General features: G+C 37.6%; 1 protein-coding gene and 2 pseudogenes across 1 annotated transcript; all 3 read left to right on the top strand.

Annotated features, from left to right (window-relative positions):
- The first annotated feature begins 1,050 nt into the window (after positions 1-1,050).
- Positions 1,051-11,171, top strand: LOC110726476 (annotated as a pseudogene).
- Positions 10,340-12,563, top strand: LOC110726567 (annotated as a pseudogene).
- A 3,184-nt stretch (positions 12,564-15,747) lies between these two features.
- Positions 15,748-21,129, top strand: LOC110726305 (2-isopropylmalate synthase 1, chloroplastic-like; the record flags this gene model as incomplete). Its single annotated transcript, XM_021905757.1, is given in 13 exon segments — positions 15,748-16,259; positions 16,885-17,098; positions 17,186-17,266; positions 17,400-17,489; positions 17,581-17,667; positions 18,366-18,466; positions 19,264-19,297; positions 19,382-19,456; positions 19,743-19,826; positions 19,934-19,991; positions 19,994-20,067; positions 20,413-20,558; positions 20,647-21,129. Coding segments are annotated over 13 exon segments (1,716 nt in total), but the record flags the coding sequence as incomplete, so codon positions are not given.
- Between the last annotated feature and the right edge of the window lie 689 nt (positions 21,130-21,818).

Here is a 21,818-nt window from a genome sequence, read left to right as displayed (position 1 = left end):
AAAATAAGAGGTAAATGGGGTAGTTGGAGTATTAAAAAATTGTAAAAGAAAGATAGTGAGGTTAGTAAATTATTGAAAAGTAATGAATGTGAGAGGAAATAAATAATAATAAAAAAATAACTAGTGGGTTTGGGTAAGGACCTTGAGAAGAGGGCAATATAATATTAAAATGCAGTTTTTGCTAAAAAAGAAAGTGTAACACTTAATTAAAATACGGAGGGAGTATGTCATGGACAATAAGATCATGAATGAGACTATAAGAAACGTATTTGTACAAGTATTTTACATGAAAACATTTGATGTTTTTTTTATTTTATTTTATTTTAAATTTATTTATTAGTATAAATATGCACTTAAAGTTAACAATCCATAGATCAATAGTGCAAAGGTCGTCAAGTTATATTAATATTGTCAGTGGCGGATCCTGTATGGATTCAGTTGAACTCATACTGGATTCAAAATAAAACTGATCAGATTTGAATCAGTATTAAACCATCTCCAATGGTGAGACTCATTAGAGTTTTTTTAGAAGGGGAAGGAGTATTTTTTGTACAGAATGTCAATAGGTTTATATCTAAACTTAGATACTTATAAAGAAAGTTGTTAAGTTTAGATACTCAACTTTAAGTCTCAGTTGACAAATATATAGGCCCTTATCGATTTTATTATAATTTTTATTTATTTAATTAATTTCTAGTCACAACAATCTCTAACAAAAATAAATAAATAAATAAATAATTAGAATATATTGGTTATAATGGAAAGTGACATTAGTATATTTAAAAAAGTCTCATTATTGAGAAATTATATTTTACATGAGTTGCTAAATTGAGAAGTGAGTTGGGTTATAACACCATAGTGTGAAACAACTAATTTTGCATTTCAATATTTAATGTTGAGTCTTACCATTGAAAATGTCTAAATCAATCAATAACATAATATTTAAACAGACACTAGAAATTATACGCGTGTCATTCCGGGTGCTGTTTTTTTCCTCCATCACCCCCTCCGTTTTCAGCAAAGATCTTTTATTTTTGGAATATACACTCTGGCAGACAACTGAACGATGAATATCCCGCCAACATGCTGAGCTTTTAGCTCCAATTTTATCCACTAAACCCCCTTAAACCCTTCTCCAAAAAACCTCTAATTTCTCTCTAATGGCGATTACAAATTCCGGAACTTTTGCAGTATCAGCTTCACCATTACACATTGATTCACAATCCAAGGTACGCAGATGCATCCCTTCTTATTGCACATTAGCTTCTTCATCTTCTTCTACATCAATTGAAGAAACTACTGTTGAAGAATCAACAAACCCTAAAAAATTTAGCTATAGTAGAGCATCTCCTTCTGTGAGATGGGCCCATTTGAAAATCGCTGAAATTCAACAATCTACGCAAACCCATTTCAATTTAACCCATAATTTACCGACCCATTTGGCGAAACCGGCGAATGATTCGGAGGAAAGTGAAGAATTTGGGGATGAAGATGATGGGGGTGGGATGGATGATGTTGGGGGTGTTGTAAATGATGAGAATTTAGAGGTTTTGGGTAGGACTAGTAAGACTAAGGTTAAGAAGATGACTAAATTGGCGCTTAAAAGGGCTAAAGATTAGAGGAAGAGGGTTCAATTTTTGACTGATAAGATATTAGGGTTGGGGCATGATGAATTTGTGGCTGATGTGTTGGATAAGAAAATGGTGCAGATGACTCCTACTGATTATTGTTTTGTGGTCAAGTGGGTGGGTCAGTCGAGTTGGCAGCGAGCTTTGGAGGTTTATGAATGGTTGAATCTTAGGCATTGGTACTCGCCTAATGCCCGGATGCTGGCCACGATATTGGCAGTGCTTGGAAAGGCGAATCAGGAAGGGTTGGCTGTGGAGATTTTTGCAAGGGCGGAGCCTTCTGCTGGTAATACTGTTCAGGTTTACAACGCGATGATGGGGGTTTATGCGAGGAATGCTAGGTTTTCGAAGGTTCAAGAAATGCTGAATTTGATGAGAGAGCGTGGTTGTGAGCCAGATCTTGTGAGCTATAATACCTTGATAAATGCGTGTTTGAGATCAGGTCCCCTAGGGCCGAATTTGGAGATGGACCTTTTAAAAGAAGTGAGAAAATCGGGTATAAGACCAGATACTATAACTTATAACACACTTATTAGTGCTTGTTCTCGTGAGTCTAATCTGCAGGAGGCGATAAAGGTATATGCTGATATGGAGGCTAATAATTGTCAACCTGATCTGTGGACATATAATGCCATGATTTCAGTTTTTGCTAGATGTGGGCTGGCAAGTAGAGCTGAAAGTATACTAGGAGAGCTGGAGGCTAAAGGGTTTCTCCCTGATGCTGTGACATATAATTCAATTCTGTATGCATTTGCCTGAGAAGGAAATACCGGGAAGGTAGGAGAGATTTGCGAAACAATGTTGAAAAGAGGTTTTGTAAAGGATGAAATGACTTACAACACTATCCTTAACATGTACGATAAGCATGGAGAACTTGATACTGCGCTGGATTTATATTGAAACATGAAATTGTCTGGGCTAGTTCCTGATGCAGTTACGTACACAGTTTTGATTGATTGTCTTGGAAAAGCCAATAGAATGATTGAGGCCGCAAATTTAATGTCAGAGATGTTGGATAGTGGAGTTAAACCCACTTTGCGAACTTTTAGTGCCTTGATATGTGGGTATGGTAAATCTGGGAATCGAGTAGAGGCTGAAGAAACATTTAATTGCATGCTGAGATCTGGAATCAAGCCTGACAAATTGGCATACTCTGTTATGATGGACATCATTTCGAGGTCTGGTGAGGCAGGAAAAGCCATGGTGTTGTACAGGGATATGGTTCGCAACAATTTTATGCCTGATCACAAACTTTACCTTTCTTTCATTCAGCTTCTTAAGAAGGAGAACAAAGATGAGGGCCTAAAAGAATTATCTTAGATATGCAGCAATTGTGTGGTATGACTCCAGTGGATATATCTTCTGTTCTTGTTCAAGGTGAATGCTATGATGAGGCTGGCAGAATGTTGAGGTTGGCTGCTGCTTAGGGCTATGATTTGAACCATAAAGACCTATTATCTGTCCTCAGCTCATTTAGCTCATCTGGTCGGCATGTGGAAGCAGAAGATTTGCTTAAATTTATGAGGGATCATGCTTCTTCATCTCAAGAACTTGTTGAAGAGGCCTTGGTAATTGTGTTTTGCAAGGCTAATCAACTTGATGCAGCTCTGGAACAGTACTATAACATAAAGGAGTCTGGCTTATTTAGTGGGAGCTGCATGATGTATGAGTCTCTGATAATGTGTTGCAAGGAATCTGAACTGTTTTCTGATGCATCTCAGATATTCTCCGATATGAAGGTTTTGGGAATTGAGCCATCTTATAATATATACGAGAGTATGGTGTGCATGTATTGTCATATATCCTTTCCGGAGACGGCACAATGGGTGGTTGATGAAGCAGAAGGAAAAGGCATTGTTTTTAAGGATGTTGGCATTTTTGTTAGTCTTATTGAGGCATATGGGAGTATAAAGGAACTGCAGAAGGTGGAGAGTGTTGTTGCTCGTCTAAGGCAAAGATCAAAAGTAGTGGACAGGAGGGTCTGGAATGCAGTAATACAAGCTTATGCTGCATCTGGTTGTTATGAACAAGCTAGGGCAGCTTTTAATACAATGATGAGAGACGGATCTTCTCCAACCATCGATACTATTAATTTGCTAATGCAAGCTTTAATTGTGGACGGGAGACTATATGAGCTATATGTGTTGATTCAAGAGCTTCAAGACATAGGTTTTAAGATTAGTAAAAGCACCATCCTTTTGATGCTTGAAGCATTTGCAAAAGCTGGAAATATATTTGAAGTAAAGAAAATATATAATGGGATGAGGGCTGCTGGTTACCTCCCAAACATGCATCTCTACAGGATAATGATTGGGTTGCTATCCCGAGGAAAACGAGTGAGGGATGTTGAGGTCATGGTTGCTGAGATGGAAGAAGCTGGATTCAAGCCCGATCTTTCAATGTGGAATTTATTGCTGAAAATGTACACTAGCATTGAGGATAATGAAAAGACTACTGAAGTGTTCAAGAAGATTCGAGAAGCTGGACTTGTTGCTGATGAGGACACTTACAATACTTTGATTCTGATGTATTGTCGAGACCGAAGACCTGAAGAAGGTTTACGTCTAATGCATGACATGAGAAGGAGGGGTATGGATCTGAAATTGGACACTTGCAAAAGCTTGATTGCTGCCTGCAGCAAGCAGCAGCTTTCAGATAAAGCCGAGGAACTCTTTGATGACTTACAAGCAAAAGGGTTCAAGTTGGATCGGTCTTTTTATCATTTAATGATTAAAATGTATAGAGATTCTGCAAGACATGATAAAGCTGAAAGGCTATTTAACAATATGAAGGAAGTTGGAGTGGAGCCCACCATTGCAACTATGCATTTACTGATGATGTCTTATGGAAGTTCTGGACAACCTAAAGAAGCTGAGATTTGATAATTTGATAATCTCAAATTATCAGGTTATAATCTTAGTACATTGCCATACAGCTCGGTTATTGATGCCTTTCTGAAACAAGGAGATTATAATGCCGGAATTGAGAAGCTCTTAGAAATGAAGGATGATGGTTTGGAGCCTGACCATAAAATATGGACTTGCTTTATCTATGCTGCAAGCTTGTGTCAGAGTTCAAAAGAAGCTATGGCTCTCTTAATGGCTCTGCAAGATACTGGTTTTGATCTTCCAGTAAGGTAGCTATTTGTGAAACGTCCAACCAATGACAATACTACATGATATTTTGTCTACTTAATTTCTTTCTATGTGATCAGCTTTATGATATATGCTGATGAACATGACTCCTAATTTACAGGCTTCTCACTGAAAATTGGGAATCATCAGTTACAATCTTGGATCATTGGATTGAAAGATTAGAGCCACTTGAGGACAATGCTGCATTTAACTTTGTGAATGCTTTGGAGAACCTGTTGTGGGCATTTGAACTCCGGGCTACAGGCTCATTGCTTTTTCAACTGGCAGTAAAGAGGAGAATTTATAAAGATAATGTGTTCAGGTACAAGTTATAAGATTTAAACATGTCAGTATGTTACTATGGTGCTCAAGAGATAATTGTTATTTTAATTTCACAGTTATGCCTCTACGGGATGTTTGGCAAGTGGGAATGGGAGTTTGGGGATTAGATGGTAGGAATGGGATTGAGAATTTAAAGCAATTCCCAGGTTTGGCTAGTCATGAGAATAAGTTGGGAATATATTACAAATTTACTGATATAGCCTTACTAATATTTTGTTTTTCCTTTCTTTTAAGGGTAGTTTTGTCTTTTCATAGTTAAAAACAAATTCCCAATCTTAATACCTGCCCCTCGTATTATTTTTTGGGACATAAAATCCCATTCCCACCCAAACTCCCTCCTACCGTATTTTGTTTGTAAAATAATGCCCTTATTAATTATTTAATTTAATTATTTGTTTCATTATTGTTTTGCAGAGTTGCTGAAAAAGACTGGGGGGCTGATTTCAGGAAATTGTCTGCTGGTGCTGCTCTTGTGGGCCTTACATTATGGCTTGACCTCATGCAGGCATGTTTTCCTTCTTGATTTCCTTTAACAAATTAACAGTGACCTGAAGATGATGAAGTCATAATCTTGAGTGTCTAATTTGTGAAGTTTTATTTCAAATTTGTCTTATAAGCAATGCCAGGTTAAAAGCTTGAAGACACTCTCCCCTCATATCTTCTTCCTGCTGCAGATTCTTTAACTGCTTGACTTATAGGAAAATCAACTAAGAAAGGAACCTAAATTTGACTTTCCAATAAGGGTCTTCCAATTTGTGCCACTCCCTATGTAAATGGACAAAGAATATTTCTATTTGGGTTCATCGTTCAGGCGTTCACCTGTAGGTAAAGGCAATGACCTATGTGATGTCTATTTACTCCATATCACTTTCTGCACTAATACTTTTGAACATCGTGAAATAATGACCTGGCCTAGTGGTTGTGCCTTGAATTCAAGGGCAGTGCACTAGGTGAGCTTGGTCTAGATTTTGCAAAGATAGGGAACTGATATTTTGCGATTTGCAAAGAAAGGGAACTCCCACCATATTAGTGATTTTGAGTGACATCTTCAACATTGCTTTTTCCATGGTTGATAATTGTTTGTCAATGCATGAAATGAGAGTATTAGAGAGGCCTTAATTTCTGTTTCTACTTAATTAGAGATAACATCATGCCATTTAAGCAATGGCTACAAGCCTACAAGTCTAATAATGGTTAGGTGTCTTGGCTGATTCAAGGACACTAATATGTCTTTAGCACACCTCATTCGTGTCTATGGACAACGGGATATATAGAAAGGGCATAACTCATGAGAAGCAAATGATCATGGAAAAGGTCAGATTGATAAACCAGAATACTAGATATTGTGAAGCTGGGTGCTTATTTCAAATTCAATGAAAACCATTTTGCAAAGTAGAGGCATGAACCCTGATGATGTGAGAACCCATGTCATATATCGATAATAGGGCATCTATAAAGTTGTATTTTTGTGTATTGGTTACTGGAATTGATCGGCCAATCCCCAAGTTCCAACCTGCGAGCCCCTAATAAAATGCCATTTTTTTAGTGTAGTGATTTCCTAACAACTAGGCATTGTGTTTTTCTGGTGGTGGTAGTGGTGTGGTGGCGGTGATAGTGGTTTGACTAGGTTAGAGGGCATCCTTATAGTTAAGGGTTGACAAGTCTGTTTGCATTCCTAAGGTTCTGGGAATCCATAATTAAGTATGGATAAAGATCGAACCCTTTAAACAAAGGCTATTTAGCCCTTTGGTTAAGTCAAGGACAACTCCGCATGGTTAGTTTTCATTTTAAATATTTTTGGGGGGTGGGGGGATGGAGGCGTAGTTTGGATATGATTTGAGGTCACAAAGAATCTTTAGATTGTATTTGCTAGCACGCACACATGTACATGATTTGGAAAACATGTATGTACGCCACTGAAAAGTGATAAATGCTAGTCAAATAGTGATCTAAGGGCTTAAATTTTGGAAAGATGGATGTATATTGGGTCCATTTCTAGAATACAGTATATTCTGTTGTTTCTAGCATGTGAACTCTGGAACATATTTGGGGTTGCAATATTGTCCTGTAATGTCTGCTGTATAACTGTTTGGTGTTGCACTGATGCTATGCCAAAACAGAGTAGAATAAGAGATTTGTGTGGCATTTTGTAACTTGAAAGTATCTTCAAATATTGAGGTAAATTTAAATCCACAATTTCGTATATATTTCAAAGGCGTTTTCAAGTCCATGAGATTCTTATGATGATTTGTAAGCTATTAGGCACCTCCAATGGTTGTAGCTAGGGACTTGCTTGCAATTTTCAAAAGTCTCTAGCTACTGGCTTGACTATTGGAGCTAAAATATCCAGTTAGCTTGCCCAAGATAATTTGCTTGTGAAAAAAATTTCCAAAAGATGGGAGATTGGTAATTAATAAAATTTAATTTAAAAAACTAAATAAGAAACTTGAGCTCATTTATATAACAAGCTAGTAGCTAACCATTGGGGTACAAACTAGCTATAAAGGGAATTAGCTTGAAATCTTATGTGGCATGGGCTAATTTGACAGTTAGCTTGCCATTGGAGATGCTCTAGTGTCTAGACTGTTCAGATATGGAATTTCTGAAGTATCTGACTTCATGGCTGATTGAGCTAGAAGTTTATATAAATGCATTTTTTTTCAGATGCACTGTTTTAAAACTTTCTTAACTGTGCAGGATGCATCACTGGAGGGTTCACCAGAATCTCCAAAGTCGGTTGTTCTAATAACAGGGACAGCAGAATACAATATGGTCTCACTAAACAGCACATTAAAGGCATATCTTTGGGAGATGGGATCACCTTTTCTGCCTTGTAGGACAAGAAGTGGACTTCTGATTGCAAAGGCTCATTCCCTTAGAATGTGGTTAAAAGACTCCCAATTTTGTTTTGACCTTGAGCTGAAAAATGCTCCCTCAATTCTACAGTCAAACGCAATGCAACTTATGGAAGGATGCTTCATGCGACGTGGCCTTGTTCCTGCTTTCACGGACATTGCTGAAAGACTTGGAGAAGTGCGACCGAAGAAATTTGCAAGATTGGCATTGTTGTCAGATGATAAAAGAGAAAAGGCTATTCAAGCTGACATTGATGGAAGGAAAGAGAAGCTAGACAAGATGAAGAGTATGGGCGGTGTAACTTTGAAAAGGAAAGTGGGGCACCAGAAAAGAAAGTTTGTAAGGAAAACAATGGCATCAAACACCAAAAAGATGCTTCCTTGGTAGTTGTTGCTTCCAAATAAGTGTGATTATATCTGTCTGTCGATGAGATATCTTTACCCATCCTTCAAGGGTAAATCTTATGCTTTTTGCAAGCCATAATTGGGGAAACTTGGGCACTGCGGCAAAAGCCGTTTCATAGCTGTTTCTGCCTTTCATACTTTCTGGTGATTGATGATCTGAGTGCTATCCATAGAGCTCACTTCAAAGGCATAGCACGGTGCTTTTTTCAGACAATTTTGCACAGTATTGTCTGCACATATATGCATAATGTATGAAGCCAAAGGACTGTTTCACACCAGAGCTGCTTCTAATATTTCAGGTCAGAGATTGTACTTAATTCTCATGATGGATTTGTATTTTGAAAAATTATAGTAGGGAATCAGTTTGCTGCGTTGGTTCCATAAATCTTGATATCTCTGCTGACTAATGATTTGATGTTCCTGTGGATCTATGTGGTGGGTGGGGAGTGGGGTTGTTCTTGTAGTGATAGTGATTATAATGCTCAGGATAGCAGTATAATTACTACGCCTTGTTCTCTTCAACTTACACACACACACACAAAAAAAAAAAAAAAAAAAAACTAAAAAAAAAACACTACTAATATAAATTAATTGTACAAAAAATTTGTTTTACTTGTAAAATTTCTAAAACAAAAATCAGTCTCAATTCGTAAAAAATTAATTGTACCCAATATAAATTTGTTTTACTTGGTAAAATTTAGTAATTTCATAGAACAAATACAATCGTGAATCATAAAAATCAGCTTTAATCACTAAAATTGGTTTCAATTAGTTAAAATATTTAAATCACGAACAATAATTCCAGTTTTGTTAAATCAGGTAAGAGAAACAGGTTTTTAGTGGCTTCATAATAGCCATTACATTGTTCATTCTCTTCCCCTTGTTCAAGTGGAAAAGTAACCTCATCAAAGTCCTGACATGTATGTACTGCAGAAGATAAAGCATTATATGCTCCAATTTTTAAAAATCTGCTGCAAATTTAACACTATTTGCTCCAGTTATAACCAATGTACCCATTTGGCTTTGATGAGTATAGCTATGGTCTTGGACTGGAGCAATTAGCTAATTTTCCTAGAGTGGGCATTTAGAATAAAAGATTCTTTCTGATACCATTTATACTGTTATTGGTTGCCCTCTTTAGCTTTCAGAGGTCAATATTTCTCTTTTGAAGGGTATCTTGGCCAGCCTGACGAAAGTGAAACTGTGGTATCACCTGAAAGCTTCTTGTAGCATTGTTACCTCGTCAATAATATCTGTAATTTTGGCCCTTTAATTTTCCTTGCATCACCTATGCTAGTTAATGTCTGATGTTTGTAGTTGACTGTGACATGTATGAATAGTATGATGCTTCAAAAACTATTTATTAAAAAGAACTTGATGTGACTATGTCAGGCACTTGTAACCAGCACCTGTATTCTAGTAGTGGCGGCTTGAGTATAACAGAAAATTTGAGCATCCTTTCCTTGCAGACCAGAAAAAGATTAACGTTTGGTGGAAAGGGTGGTGACTTGAGAATGAGTTGAAAAATCTCAGATGTAGTTGATCAATAAGGTATATCATTCTTTGCTAACTTTCCCTTTGAATTGTGTTTCCTTGATTCACAACAAACTTTCCGTTGAACTTATTATTTTTCTCTGAAAGGATCAACAGCAACAAGGTAAAGAATTATGGGAAGTGATGACCAGCGATGTTTCCAAGTGATTGAAAAACAAGATTGCAAAAAGCATTAGTTTACACGAAGTATAAATGATGAGATTTGGGGAGAACCCCATGTATGACCAGCCTGCATGATTCAATCTGGTATAAGAAAAAATCCAATTTGAGAGGCAAGTGAAGCACGACAAAGAGATCAATGCTAAGAAAAGATTGAGACAGCATTACAGGAAGTTAAGTAGATTTAAGTAGGTTTAATTTTCTACTCGTAGTGTATAATTGGATCATGTCTGTTTGCTAAGTGCTGTATTTGGTGCCAAAAATGGTGTAAATATTGTATTAATGGCTTATTGAGCAATGATCACGAGCCTTCTTTTTATTAACTCTACTTGTTTAGTTTTTCTTTTTTGTGTGGCCGTGCGTGTGTTTTGCTAATTCATCTTTTCCTTTTTATGATGTTCAGGTGGACAGTGATAGTTGAAAATTGGAGTAGTCATCTTGATATTCAGTCTATTGATTTTGAAGCTGACCTCGACTACTACTTGGTAAAAATGACACTGGGAGCCATTGATATTCAATTATTCTGTTGTCTGGTCACTCGCATGCTGTGTTCAGAACTCTGCTGTGTGAATATTGAGGACTATTGTTTGTATGAACCCATTTTCTTAACGAAGAACTGCCGTTTCGATTCACTAGGGGTGCAAATAGACTCAACACTCAAGTTGTATAAACGAGCTGTGCACAGGTTGCCATAACTAATGATGAGTTAGGCGCATTTAGCTATGTCCAAAACATGCCAGTGGAAAGTTTTATAGATCTTGAGTATACAAATTACATAATAGTGGCTAGGTTAAACCCCAAAGAGTTTCTTGTTATAGTCATTTGAAGGGGGCTAACTGATTCAAGACATACTTAACATCACCCATTTTTCTTAGCTTCTTTAATTTGTTTGAAGAGATAAATACTTAACACATTGTTCCTTATATTTATCAAAATAATTGAGTTAAAATATAAAAAACATGGATTAAAAACGCCCTGAAAATTACATTAAGGTTGAATTGTCCGATATAGATATATGCTCTAACTCTTACAAGTGACTTAATCGTCTTTTTATGACGTGAGTTTTTTTTTTTTTTTTTTTTTTTTTTTTTTTTTTTTTAACAAAATTATAAGGTGAGTTTTAACGAGAAATGAAATGACATTTTTCGTCTCCATACCATAATTTTATGATCCATGAAAGCATTAGTGATTCCACACTTCCCTCATTGAGCTCCAAATCTAAACCCCAAATCTTTTCAACCTTGACTAGTCAACTAGCCACGTAAGACCTAACAAGTCACATTTCCAGTAAAAAATCAAACATCGTTTCTTCATTGTTCTTATTTCAGCCGCCTTGCTCATCTTCTTCCATTAAAACCTCTGTAACAACCTTCAATACCTTCATCAATGGCGACTCTAACAACCTCAAATCTTTCTCTCTCTTCCACCACAATCTCAAAACCCCTTTTCCCCAAAACCCCATTTACAACCCTCCTTTTTCTCTCCTCCCCAAAACCACGTGTCTCTCTCCTCTCTCTTTCCTCCAATCCCACCACTCGTTTCGCCTCCATCACTCGATGCTCCGCAATCCCACCTTTGTACCGGACCCGATTACATCCCGGGCAAAATCTCCGACCCAAATTACGTCAGAATCTTCGATACTACCCTTCGAGATGGCGAGCAATCTCCGGGAGCGTCAACGACTCCAAAACAAAAATTGGAGATTGCTTGCCAGCTCGCCTGCCTCGGTGTTGATATAATTGAGGCGGGATTTCCAGCGGCCTCCAATGCAGACTTGGAGGCCGTGAAAACATTGCCCTTGAAGTGGGCAATGCTGTTGATGAGCTGGGGTATGTGCCTGTCATTTGCAGGCTTTTGCGGTGTAATAAGGCTGATATCGATGCAGCTTGGGCTGCAATGAAGTATGCGAAGCGGCTGAGGATTCATACATTTATAACAACGAGTGAGATACATACGGAGCATAAATTGAACAAGACTAGATAAGAAGTGGTTGAAATTGCTAGGAATATGGTTAGTTATGCTAGGAGTTTAGGGTGTGAGGATGTTGAATTTATCCCTGAGGATGCTGGCAGGTAAAGGTGGGCATGGGTCGGGCTGGCCTGCGGGCGGTCCGGCATGGCACGGTTTTCGGCGGGGAACGGCATGGCCGGAGGTGGTGGCACGGCACAGCACGGTGGCCGGCCGGCGAGCCATGGGCCGTGCCACGGTTAAGGGTTCTGCTTTTCCAGCACGACACGGCACGAGCACGGTGCCAAGCCCGCGTGTTGGCCCTCTAGGCACGGCCTGTGTGCCGGCCCGGCACGGCCTGCGTGCCAACGGCTCTAAAACGGCTATAATGCTGTTGCCCCCCTTTGTTTCTAACGGCCATTAACGACTAATTTTTCCCAAATTCCCAATAAATACCAAATTTCATTCACTTCCCAAATCACAAATTCACAATCTCTTCTCTTAATCTCTTATATTCTCTAATAATCCTTAATCTCTTATATTCTCTAATAATTCTTTTAAATTCTCTAATTATTATCTCTTAATATCGAAAAAATTAAAAGTTAGTAATCGTAATTAGTGGAAAGCGTTGAAGCACGGTTGTAAGATCTAAACTAATCATTAATTTATTATTATTGTTGTTATTATTGTTATAATTATTGTTATTAATTATTATTGTTGTTATTATTATTGTTAGAATTGTTGTTATTAATTATTATTATTGTTAAAATTGTTGTTATTAATTATTATTATTATTATTATTGTTAATTAGTTATTATTAAAATTATTATTGTTAATTATGACATCGAACAATCCATCATCTAGGGGGAGAGCCCGACTTGTCCGTGGTAATAGTTCTAGGGAATCACCTAATCCAACGAGCCCCCAAATTCCGAGTCCGTCCATTCCAACCAATGACCACGGTAACGTCCCCCTAGGCTTTGACCAATTTAGGCACGATGGTACTTCCGGTTTTCAACCCTATAACATGAATAATATGCCCGGATTTCCACCACTAAACCAATTTCCACCACCAAACCAATTTCCACAATTCGGTTAATTCCCACCTAATTTCTTTGACCCATAAATTTTTTATTCTAGCCAAGGTAGCCAACAATATACCCTAAATGCCTCCGGTTCTACTGCTAACCAACAAATCCCCGATTCTACAAACACACAATTCCCAAACACACATGAGGAATGGTTAACCGAAAGTGAGATGGTAAATATCAAAAGCCACAAAAGTGATGTATGGCATTATTTCCTCCTAAATAAAGACCAAACAAGAGCAAAATGTAAAACATGTGGTCATACATACTCGGTACAATTCAAGTCCGGGACGGGACACTTAAGTAGACACATGAGAAGTTGTGCAAAACCAGCTAGTGATCCAACCCAGCCAAAAATTTCCCAATTCCATCCACACGGCTTTACCTACAACTATGAGAGGGATAGGGATGAACTAGGGAAAATGATAGTACAACCGAACAGCCTTTTCTTTTCTCCGAAAGTGACCCATTTAACACTTACATTAACAAAGCATTACAACCCCAACATAAAAGAATCTCTAGGAAAACCGTTCGTTCCACCGCCATGAAAAACTTCCTAGAGTACAAAATGCGGTTACAAGACGAATTGAGTAAACTTAATTGTAGAGTGTCTTTGATTGCCGATTCTTGGGATAGTGGTTATAAATATCACTATTGATGTGTGACTTGCCATTGGGTAGATGATCAATGGTTGTTACAAAAACGAATAATCCATTTCAAAATGCTGGAATACCCCCACACTAGTATTAACATTGCTCACCATTTAATGGAAGCAATAAATGAATACAACCTTCGAGAAAAAATCATGTCTATGACATTTGACAATGCAACCTCAATGACATATATTGCTAGTTATGTCAAACAAAACTTGACCGATGTAATATTAGATGGTGATGCACTTCATACTAGATGTGTTTGCCATGTTCTTAATTTATGTGTACAGGATGGAATTAGAGCAATTGGTCCATACTACAACAAAATTAGAGATGCTATTATGTCTATTAATAGCTCAAACATGAGATACCAAGAATGGAAGAGTTTTCTAAAGCAACAAAAGATAAGAGCAATAAAAATCAAAACTGATTGCCTAACTAGGTGGAATTCCACCTATGACATGTTAACCAAGGTAATTGAGTACAAGAATCCGTTGACAATTTTTTACAACCAAAAATTTCCAAACAATGCTATATATGAGGATAATTGGTATAAATGTGAAAGATATATGCAATTTTTACAGTTATTATATAACATGGCGTATTGTTTTTCTTCTGTTTATAATCCTTGTGCTCAAAACTTTCTTTCAAATGCATGTTTACTCGCCCAACTTTTCGCTGATCATCGCAACCAAAGTGATTATGATCAGTATCTTCCAGCAATGGAAACAAAGTGGCGTAAATATTATAGTGAAATTCCTTTGATGTATATTTTTGCTTCCATATTAGATCCTAGGCAAAAGTATGAAAATGCATTTATGTTAGTTGACATTTATTTTCAATGCGTGCTTCTTGAGATGATGTAGATACCTATAAGAGTAATGTGAATGATCAGTTTTTTGCTTTATATAGAGTCTATGAAACCAAATATGGCACCGTTGCTCGCTCAGGCCCTTCCCAACCATCCAAAAACATAAGTAAGAAGGCCAACCATTTATTTTCACAAGCTACTAACTTGATTTCAAGGTTTTTAGGTGATTCATCAATAAGGAGAATGCAAAGCGATGTCTCGGAGTTGCAAATGTACCCGAGTTACGACTTCACCAAGGGCATGGACGACGATGAGATAAACAGCCTCGACCTCCTTGCATGGTGGAAACAACAAAGCACGAAGCATCCAACTTTGGCGGCAATGGCACGAGACATTTTTGGTATCCAAGTCTCCTCCGTTGCCTCCGAACAAGCTTTCAGCGCATCCGGGAGGGTTTTAGATGATAGAAGAACAAGTCTAAAACCCATTTTTCTTAGCTTCTTTAATTTGTTTGAAGAGATAAATACTTAACACATTGTTCCTTATATTTATCAAAATAATTGAGTTAAAATATCAAAAACATGGATTAAAAACGCCCTGAAAATTACATTAAGGTTGAATTGTCCGATATAGATATACACTCTAACTCTTACAAGTGACTTAATCGTTTTTTTATAACGCGGGTTTTTTTTTTATTTTTACAGAATTATGAGATGAATTTTAACGAGAAATAAAATGGCATTTTCCGTCTCCATACCATAATTTTATGATCCATGAAAGCATTGGTGATTCTACACTTCCCTCATTGAGCTCAAAATCTAAACCCCAAATCTTTTCACCCTTGACTAGTCAACCAGCCACGTAAGACCAAACAAGTCACATTTCCAGTAAAAAATCAAACATCGTTTCTTCTTTGTTCTTATTTAAGCCGCCTTGCTCATCTTCTTCCATTAAAACCTCTGCAAAAACCTTCATACCTTCATCAATGGCGACTCTAACAACCTCAAATCTTTCTCTCTCTTCCACCGCAATCTCAAAACTCCTGTTCCCCGAAACCCCATTTACAACCCTCCTTTTTCTCTCCTCCCCAAAACCACCTGTCTCTCTCCTCTCTCTTTCCGCCAAACCCACCAACAAACCCGCCATTCGTTTCGCCTCCATCAGTCGATGATCCGCAATCCCACCTTGTACCCGACCCGATTACATCCCGGGCAAAATCTCCGACCCAAATTACGTCAGAATCTTCGATACTACCCTTCGAGATGGCGAGCAATCTCCAGGAGCGTCAATGACTCCAAAACAAAAATTGGAGATTGCTCGCCAGCTTGCCCGCCTCGGTGTTGATATAATTGAGGCGGGGTTTCCAGCGGCCTCCAATGCGGACTTGGAGGCCGTGAAAACAATTGCCCTTGAAGTGGGCAATGCTGTTGATGAGCAGGGGTATGTGCCTGTCATTTGCGGGCTTTCGCGGTGTAATAAGGCTGATATCGATGCTGCTTGGGCTGCAGTGAAGTATGCGAAGCGGCCGAGGATTCATACATTTATAGCAACGAGTGAGATACATATGGAGCATAAATTGAACAAGACTAGGGAAGAAGTGGTTGAAATTGCTAGGAATATGGTTAGTTATGCTAGGAGTTTAGGGTGTGAGGATGTTGAATTTAGCCCTGAGGATGCTGGCAGGTATGATTGTTTAGCTTTGGGTTTTGTTGAATGTTAATTGGAATTTGAAATTTGTTATATTAGCTATAAAATTAATATAGAAGCTTTATGTTTTTAGAATTCTAGATGAAAGTTGTGAATGCAGTATGTTAGGTTAGAACCAGAATATGTTAGGTTTGTGAAAGCTGCCAATGCACAACTTTGTTTTGGTGGGATTTTCTTTAAAAGTTCTGTATTTGGGGGGGGGGGGGTGTTGAGTTATTACTGATCCATTAACCCTTGCAGGTTGTCATTGAATCACTAAAATAGAATGAGTCACATTGTACTGCTACAATATTGTATTATGGTTTCTGATTGGCATTATGATTACATTGGTGACTTAGCTCGTGCACAATTAGCCCTAGTCTTGTTTGTTAAGGTCTTTAGGACATGATATCGAAGACAAAATTGAGAGGTTAGAGTCATTGAGCAAGTTGTCAAGCACCTCAAAGTCAGTATTGACGTTGATCAAAACCCTAATGGCCTAATGTGCTAGTCAGATGTTGCACTCTTTTCATTTCTTCTATATAGAAGAAAGTATGGACTTTTGTCTCGCATAAATTTCTGTTTTGTAATTGGTTTATTCTTTGGCTTTGTTTCTTCACAGATCAGATAGAGAGTTTCTTTATCAGATTTTAGGAGAAGTTATTAAGGCTGGAGCAACCACTCTAAATATTCCTGATACCGTGGGTTATACAGTCCCTAGTGAGTTTGGGCAATTGATTGCTGATATAAAGGCTAATACACCTGGGATTGAGAATGTGATCATCTCTACACATTGTCAGAATGATCTTGGGCTTTCTAGTGCTAATACAGTAGCGGTATGTTATTAAATTTTTAAATATGTAATTGCATTACTATAAGAAAAATAGGAAAAAAAAAAGACCTCACGTTGTATTGAAATTCAGGGAGCGTGTGCAGGTGCAAGGCAATTGGAGGTAACAATAAACGGAATTGGTGAAAGAGCTGGAAATGCTTCACTAGAAGAGGTGTGCCTTTATTGAATGAGAATTAAACTTTCTTCTTATTGATTTAGATAATTGTGACTTGGGATTAAGGTTTAAACCATGCATTTAAATTTGATTATGTTCATTTGTTGTCATTCATCATTTTCAAAAGTAGGTTGTCATGACCATTAAATGTCGTGGGGAATCATTGGGCGGTCTTTACACCGGGATTCAGACAGAACACATTGTGAAGGCCAGCAAGTTGGTACTTTCTCAACTTCACTCCATAATAACTTTTCTTCATTATTGAATGCAGCTTGCATATAATTTTAATTCTCCCATTTTTTATTCTTTAGGTGGCTGAGTATTCAGGACTGCTTGTACAGCCTCACAAGGCTATAGTTGGAGCTAATACTTTTAAGCATGAAAGTGGAATTCATCAGGTTCGTTACGGTTCGTTTGGTTAGCAACTCATAACACTCCTATGGAAGCTGCACTTTTATTATAAAGAATGTTGTCTAATGACGCCCAATTTTCCTGTTACAAATCTTCATTTATATCCATTGTTTAGCTTAACATAGGTTGTTTACTTGTCTACATCTTCTACAATAATTTTTGGTTCCTGCTAAAGCTATGGAATTTATTAAACTACTCATGTACTCCTTTATATGCAGTAATATGCCACTAGTTGAAATACTAAAGATGATTCAGCAGTAATTTGCCACTAATCCAAGTACTGAAGCTATTTCAGCAGCAATGTGCTACTAATTGAAATACTGAAGTTAATAGTTGAATAATTCACCTTCTATTTAGTTGAGCTCATTTCCAAATATGCCGTGATGTGCCCTTGATTAAAATCCTGTAGTTAATTCAGCAGCTCTTATGCATACAACACTTGCCCCATTCATCTTTATATTCTTTACTTTCTCTATACTTTAGTTTTTTTTTATTTAACCCTCACTTGTTGAGTACTTGAGATGTTCTTTTCTTAACCCTCCTTCATAATTTAAAGAGTAGCCATAAACCCATAATATCTTAGCATCAAAATTTCATGTCCTTTGGACTTTATCTTTGTTCAGTTGGATACATGGTGAATTAATTTATACTGTACATTAATCGAGGTTTGTTTATGGTATTATAGCATGGAATGCTAAAACACAAAGGCACTTATGAAATTATGTCTCCAGAAGATATAGGGCTTCAGCGAGCTGATGAATCTGGTCTTGTTCTTGGAAAGCTTAGGTATGTAGTATTATGTGTGGCTATTTTCTTTTGATGGTCAAATTCCATTTAGTAGTAGTATTACATTCCTACAATTATTCATCCTATCTGAGTATTGTATTCATCTTTAGAGTGCATATTATCCTCTTACCTGTGTATTGTATTCATCTGTTCTCTCGATTATATCATTTCATATTTGACAGAAGTCATAGGCCTGTTCAAGTTAACAAAATGAATACTAGGAAGTTCATCAACGCTTATGTTGGCCCTAAGGGCAACAACTCCTTTGAGTCTGTGATGCAATTGATACTCTTTATAAAGATACATCTCAAAGATTACTTAGAGACTGGTGGAATTAAGGCTATATAAGGAGCATAGAATTATCTGATTTGTTCGATTGTAAGCTGTTGCTATGTAAGACGGAGACCCTAGGGTGCACTAGTACGAAGAGTGGGACCATGGAGGGGTTAAACGAGAGAGAGGGAGACCGAAAATGACTTGGTTGGAAGGAGTTCGGAAGGATATGAAGTATGTGGATTTGCATGAGAATGAGGCATTTGATCGTAAGCCATGGAGGAGGAAGATCTTTGTGGATGACTATACGGAATAATCACTTTTGGTTCATGTAGCCGACCCACTTATGGGATTAAGGCTTTGATTGATTGATTGATTATGAATCTTAATGAAGGAACAAAGGTGTGTGGAGTTGTATGCTTTATGCTTAACTTGATTTCTTGTGCAATTTTTTTTCTTCCCATTTTCCATTACTATTTTTACAGTAATAAGAGATTATTGATTGATTTATATGATTGTGGCAGTGGACGTCATGCATTGCAAAAAAGGCTTAAGCAGGTAAGTGGTTATTTAGCCACTTTGTCAACTGAACTTCAGTTTACTTATGCCTTTAAGTGTCTGACGGGTTTCCATTTCTTCCAGATGGGATACTCTTTTGAAGGCAAGGAACTTGATGATGTCTTTTGGCGCTTTAAATCAGTCGCCGAGAAGAAAAAGGTAAATAGGAATGTTTCTTTCTAATAAATTTTATGATGCTACCTGATCCTGGGTCTTTGACACGTTGCTGCAAGCAGTTGCCTGTTGGTGGACAATTTATTGAAATTTCCTAGATGCTTAGGTTGCAAATTTAAGTCTGTTTGACATATCATGTATAACTAAGAGTATTCGTTACTTGTAGACGTGATGCTATTCTGATGTTGGATTGAATATCCATCACATATATGATCTCATATTTTTCTTTAACCATCCTATGTTTATTGTCTTTTTTACACTAATTCACCAGCATGTCTTGGATGAGGACATTGAAGCCTTGGTAATCGATGAACTTTTCCAGCCGGAATCAGTTTGGTCACTTGGGGATCTCCAGGTAATTTGTTGAGCAAATATATGGCTCTTTGTTTTGCTATATTTCCTTTTTGATTCTGTGATTCTTGAAGAGCTCCTTAATTTGGATTTTCCTTGGGTTTTGGGTAGGTTACATGTGGAACTCTTGGACTTTCTACAGCAACTGTTAAGCTCATTGATGCTGATGGACGGAACATGTTGCTTGTTCAGTTGGAACTGGACCAGTTGATTCTGCATATAAGGCTGTTGATTCAATAGTCAAGGTTTGTAGCAGAGAATATCATTCGCTAATGTACAACAGTAGAATTTTACCTAGCTCACCAAGGATTCATATTATTTTTTTGAAGTCTCTTCTGTTTCCTTTATATATGGTATCAAAGCTAGCTAATTTGTCAACTGAACATGTTGATTGTTCAATATTTTTTAAGAAAGAAAAGGCGTATCATCGATACCTGGTTTATCAATATTATTTTCAATCTTAGAGAAAGCTAAGAGTGCTTTTTCTCCCCCCCCCCCTCAAAAAGATGGTAAATTAACAAAATGTTGGAATTAGAAGGTTTCCTTAGGGGTGCCTTGCAGTTTAACAATAGAGCTCTCTTCAAAAACAGGTACCTGTGACTCTACTTGAGTACTCACTGACAGGTGTGACAGAAGGTATAGACGCAATAGCTACCACCAGAGTATTAATACGTGGGGATAATGGTTTCACAACTACGCAAGCTACTACTGGGGAGCAAATTCGCCGAACATTCAGGTATGAAGTTGTAATTTGTTCATTTATTTTTGGTGACTTCAAATGCACTTTTTTTTAATCATTATTATTCTTGTACTCTTGACTGCAGTGGGAGTGGATCTGAAATGGATATTGTTGTCTCAAGTGTCCGAGCTTATGTTAGTGCACTAAATAAGATGCTAGCATACAAGAATAAACCTAATCGAAAAGTCTCGGCGGAGAATTCTCACGTTTCTGCTTCAGATGCTGTCCCTGCTGGTAGTGCCTGAAGAGTTTAAGATCTTGATCTCGCTTAGTTTCTGTACAAATGTGGGCTGTGAGCCTGCTTTTTGTCTACGTTGCCATGGAATGTTGTCACCCAGTGATTTTTGCTGTGAATATTGAGTATTTGTTCTTTGTTACTGAGAAGAAACCTCCTAGAAAGGTCCTTGACTCCTTGGGGACGGCATAGGTCATTCATCTGTTTGCCCCTCAGTGTAAACTGTAATCGTCCCTCCTACAGTCCGTTTCTATTTTTGTAGACTGTAATATGTAACTCGAGATTGCACTTAAGGTGGTTTTATGCAGAGGATTGTCAGAATTTTGAATTTCATGCCTAAGAATAAAATTAAATACTATATTGCTTTCTACTTTGTCATCTACCCACACCCCCTCTCAAGTTTAATGTGCAGCTTTAATATAGAATGGAGCAATACATCACCAGGTTTCTTGCCTCTGCTTCTTTAAGTTGCATCTATGAGAGGCTGAGAGCCAAAATTTGAGATAGGCAAATTTTAAACTTTATTCAAGTTACAAAAGTCTGGATAATTAAATACGGATATAATTTGGAATAGCTAGATAAGAGCTAGAGCTTGGCATGGGCTGGGCCGGGCCGGCACGAGGATCGAGGGGTGAGCCGTGCCGTGAAAAAAAAATAAAAATTCTGGCACAACCCATAATAATAATAATAATTATAATAATAATAAAAACTATAAATAATAATAATAAATATAATAAAAAGAAATAGAGTAAATTAATAATAAAAATAACGGCTGATTTGTGGCCCGGCACGACCTGGACCGCCAGGCACATGGGTCGTGCCGTGCCGCGGGCTAGAGCGTGTAATTTGAAGGCATAGCACGGCCCGACCCTTCCTTTGGCTCGAACTAGCATGGCCCACGGCAGCACGACACGACCCAAATTCCAGCTCTAATAAGAGCCATATTAAGATGAGTTTTAAAAAGAAAACTAGTGTTTGGACCGTGGATAATGTTCAGAGTTACTCCGTATTGCATTAATGCC

This window comes from Chenopodium quinoa, unplaced genomic scaffold (assembly GCF_001683475.1).
Source record: "Chenopodium quinoa cultivar QQ74 unplaced genomic scaffold, ASM168347v1, whole genome shotgun sequence".
In the NCBI taxonomy this organism is placed as follows: domain Eukaryota; kingdom Viridiplantae; phylum Streptophyta; class Magnoliopsida; order Caryophyllales; family Amaranthaceae; genus Chenopodium; species Chenopodium quinoa.
The sequence above is the reverse complement of the archived record's forward strand: the minus strand, read 5'-3'. Positions and strand labels throughout refer to the sequence as shown.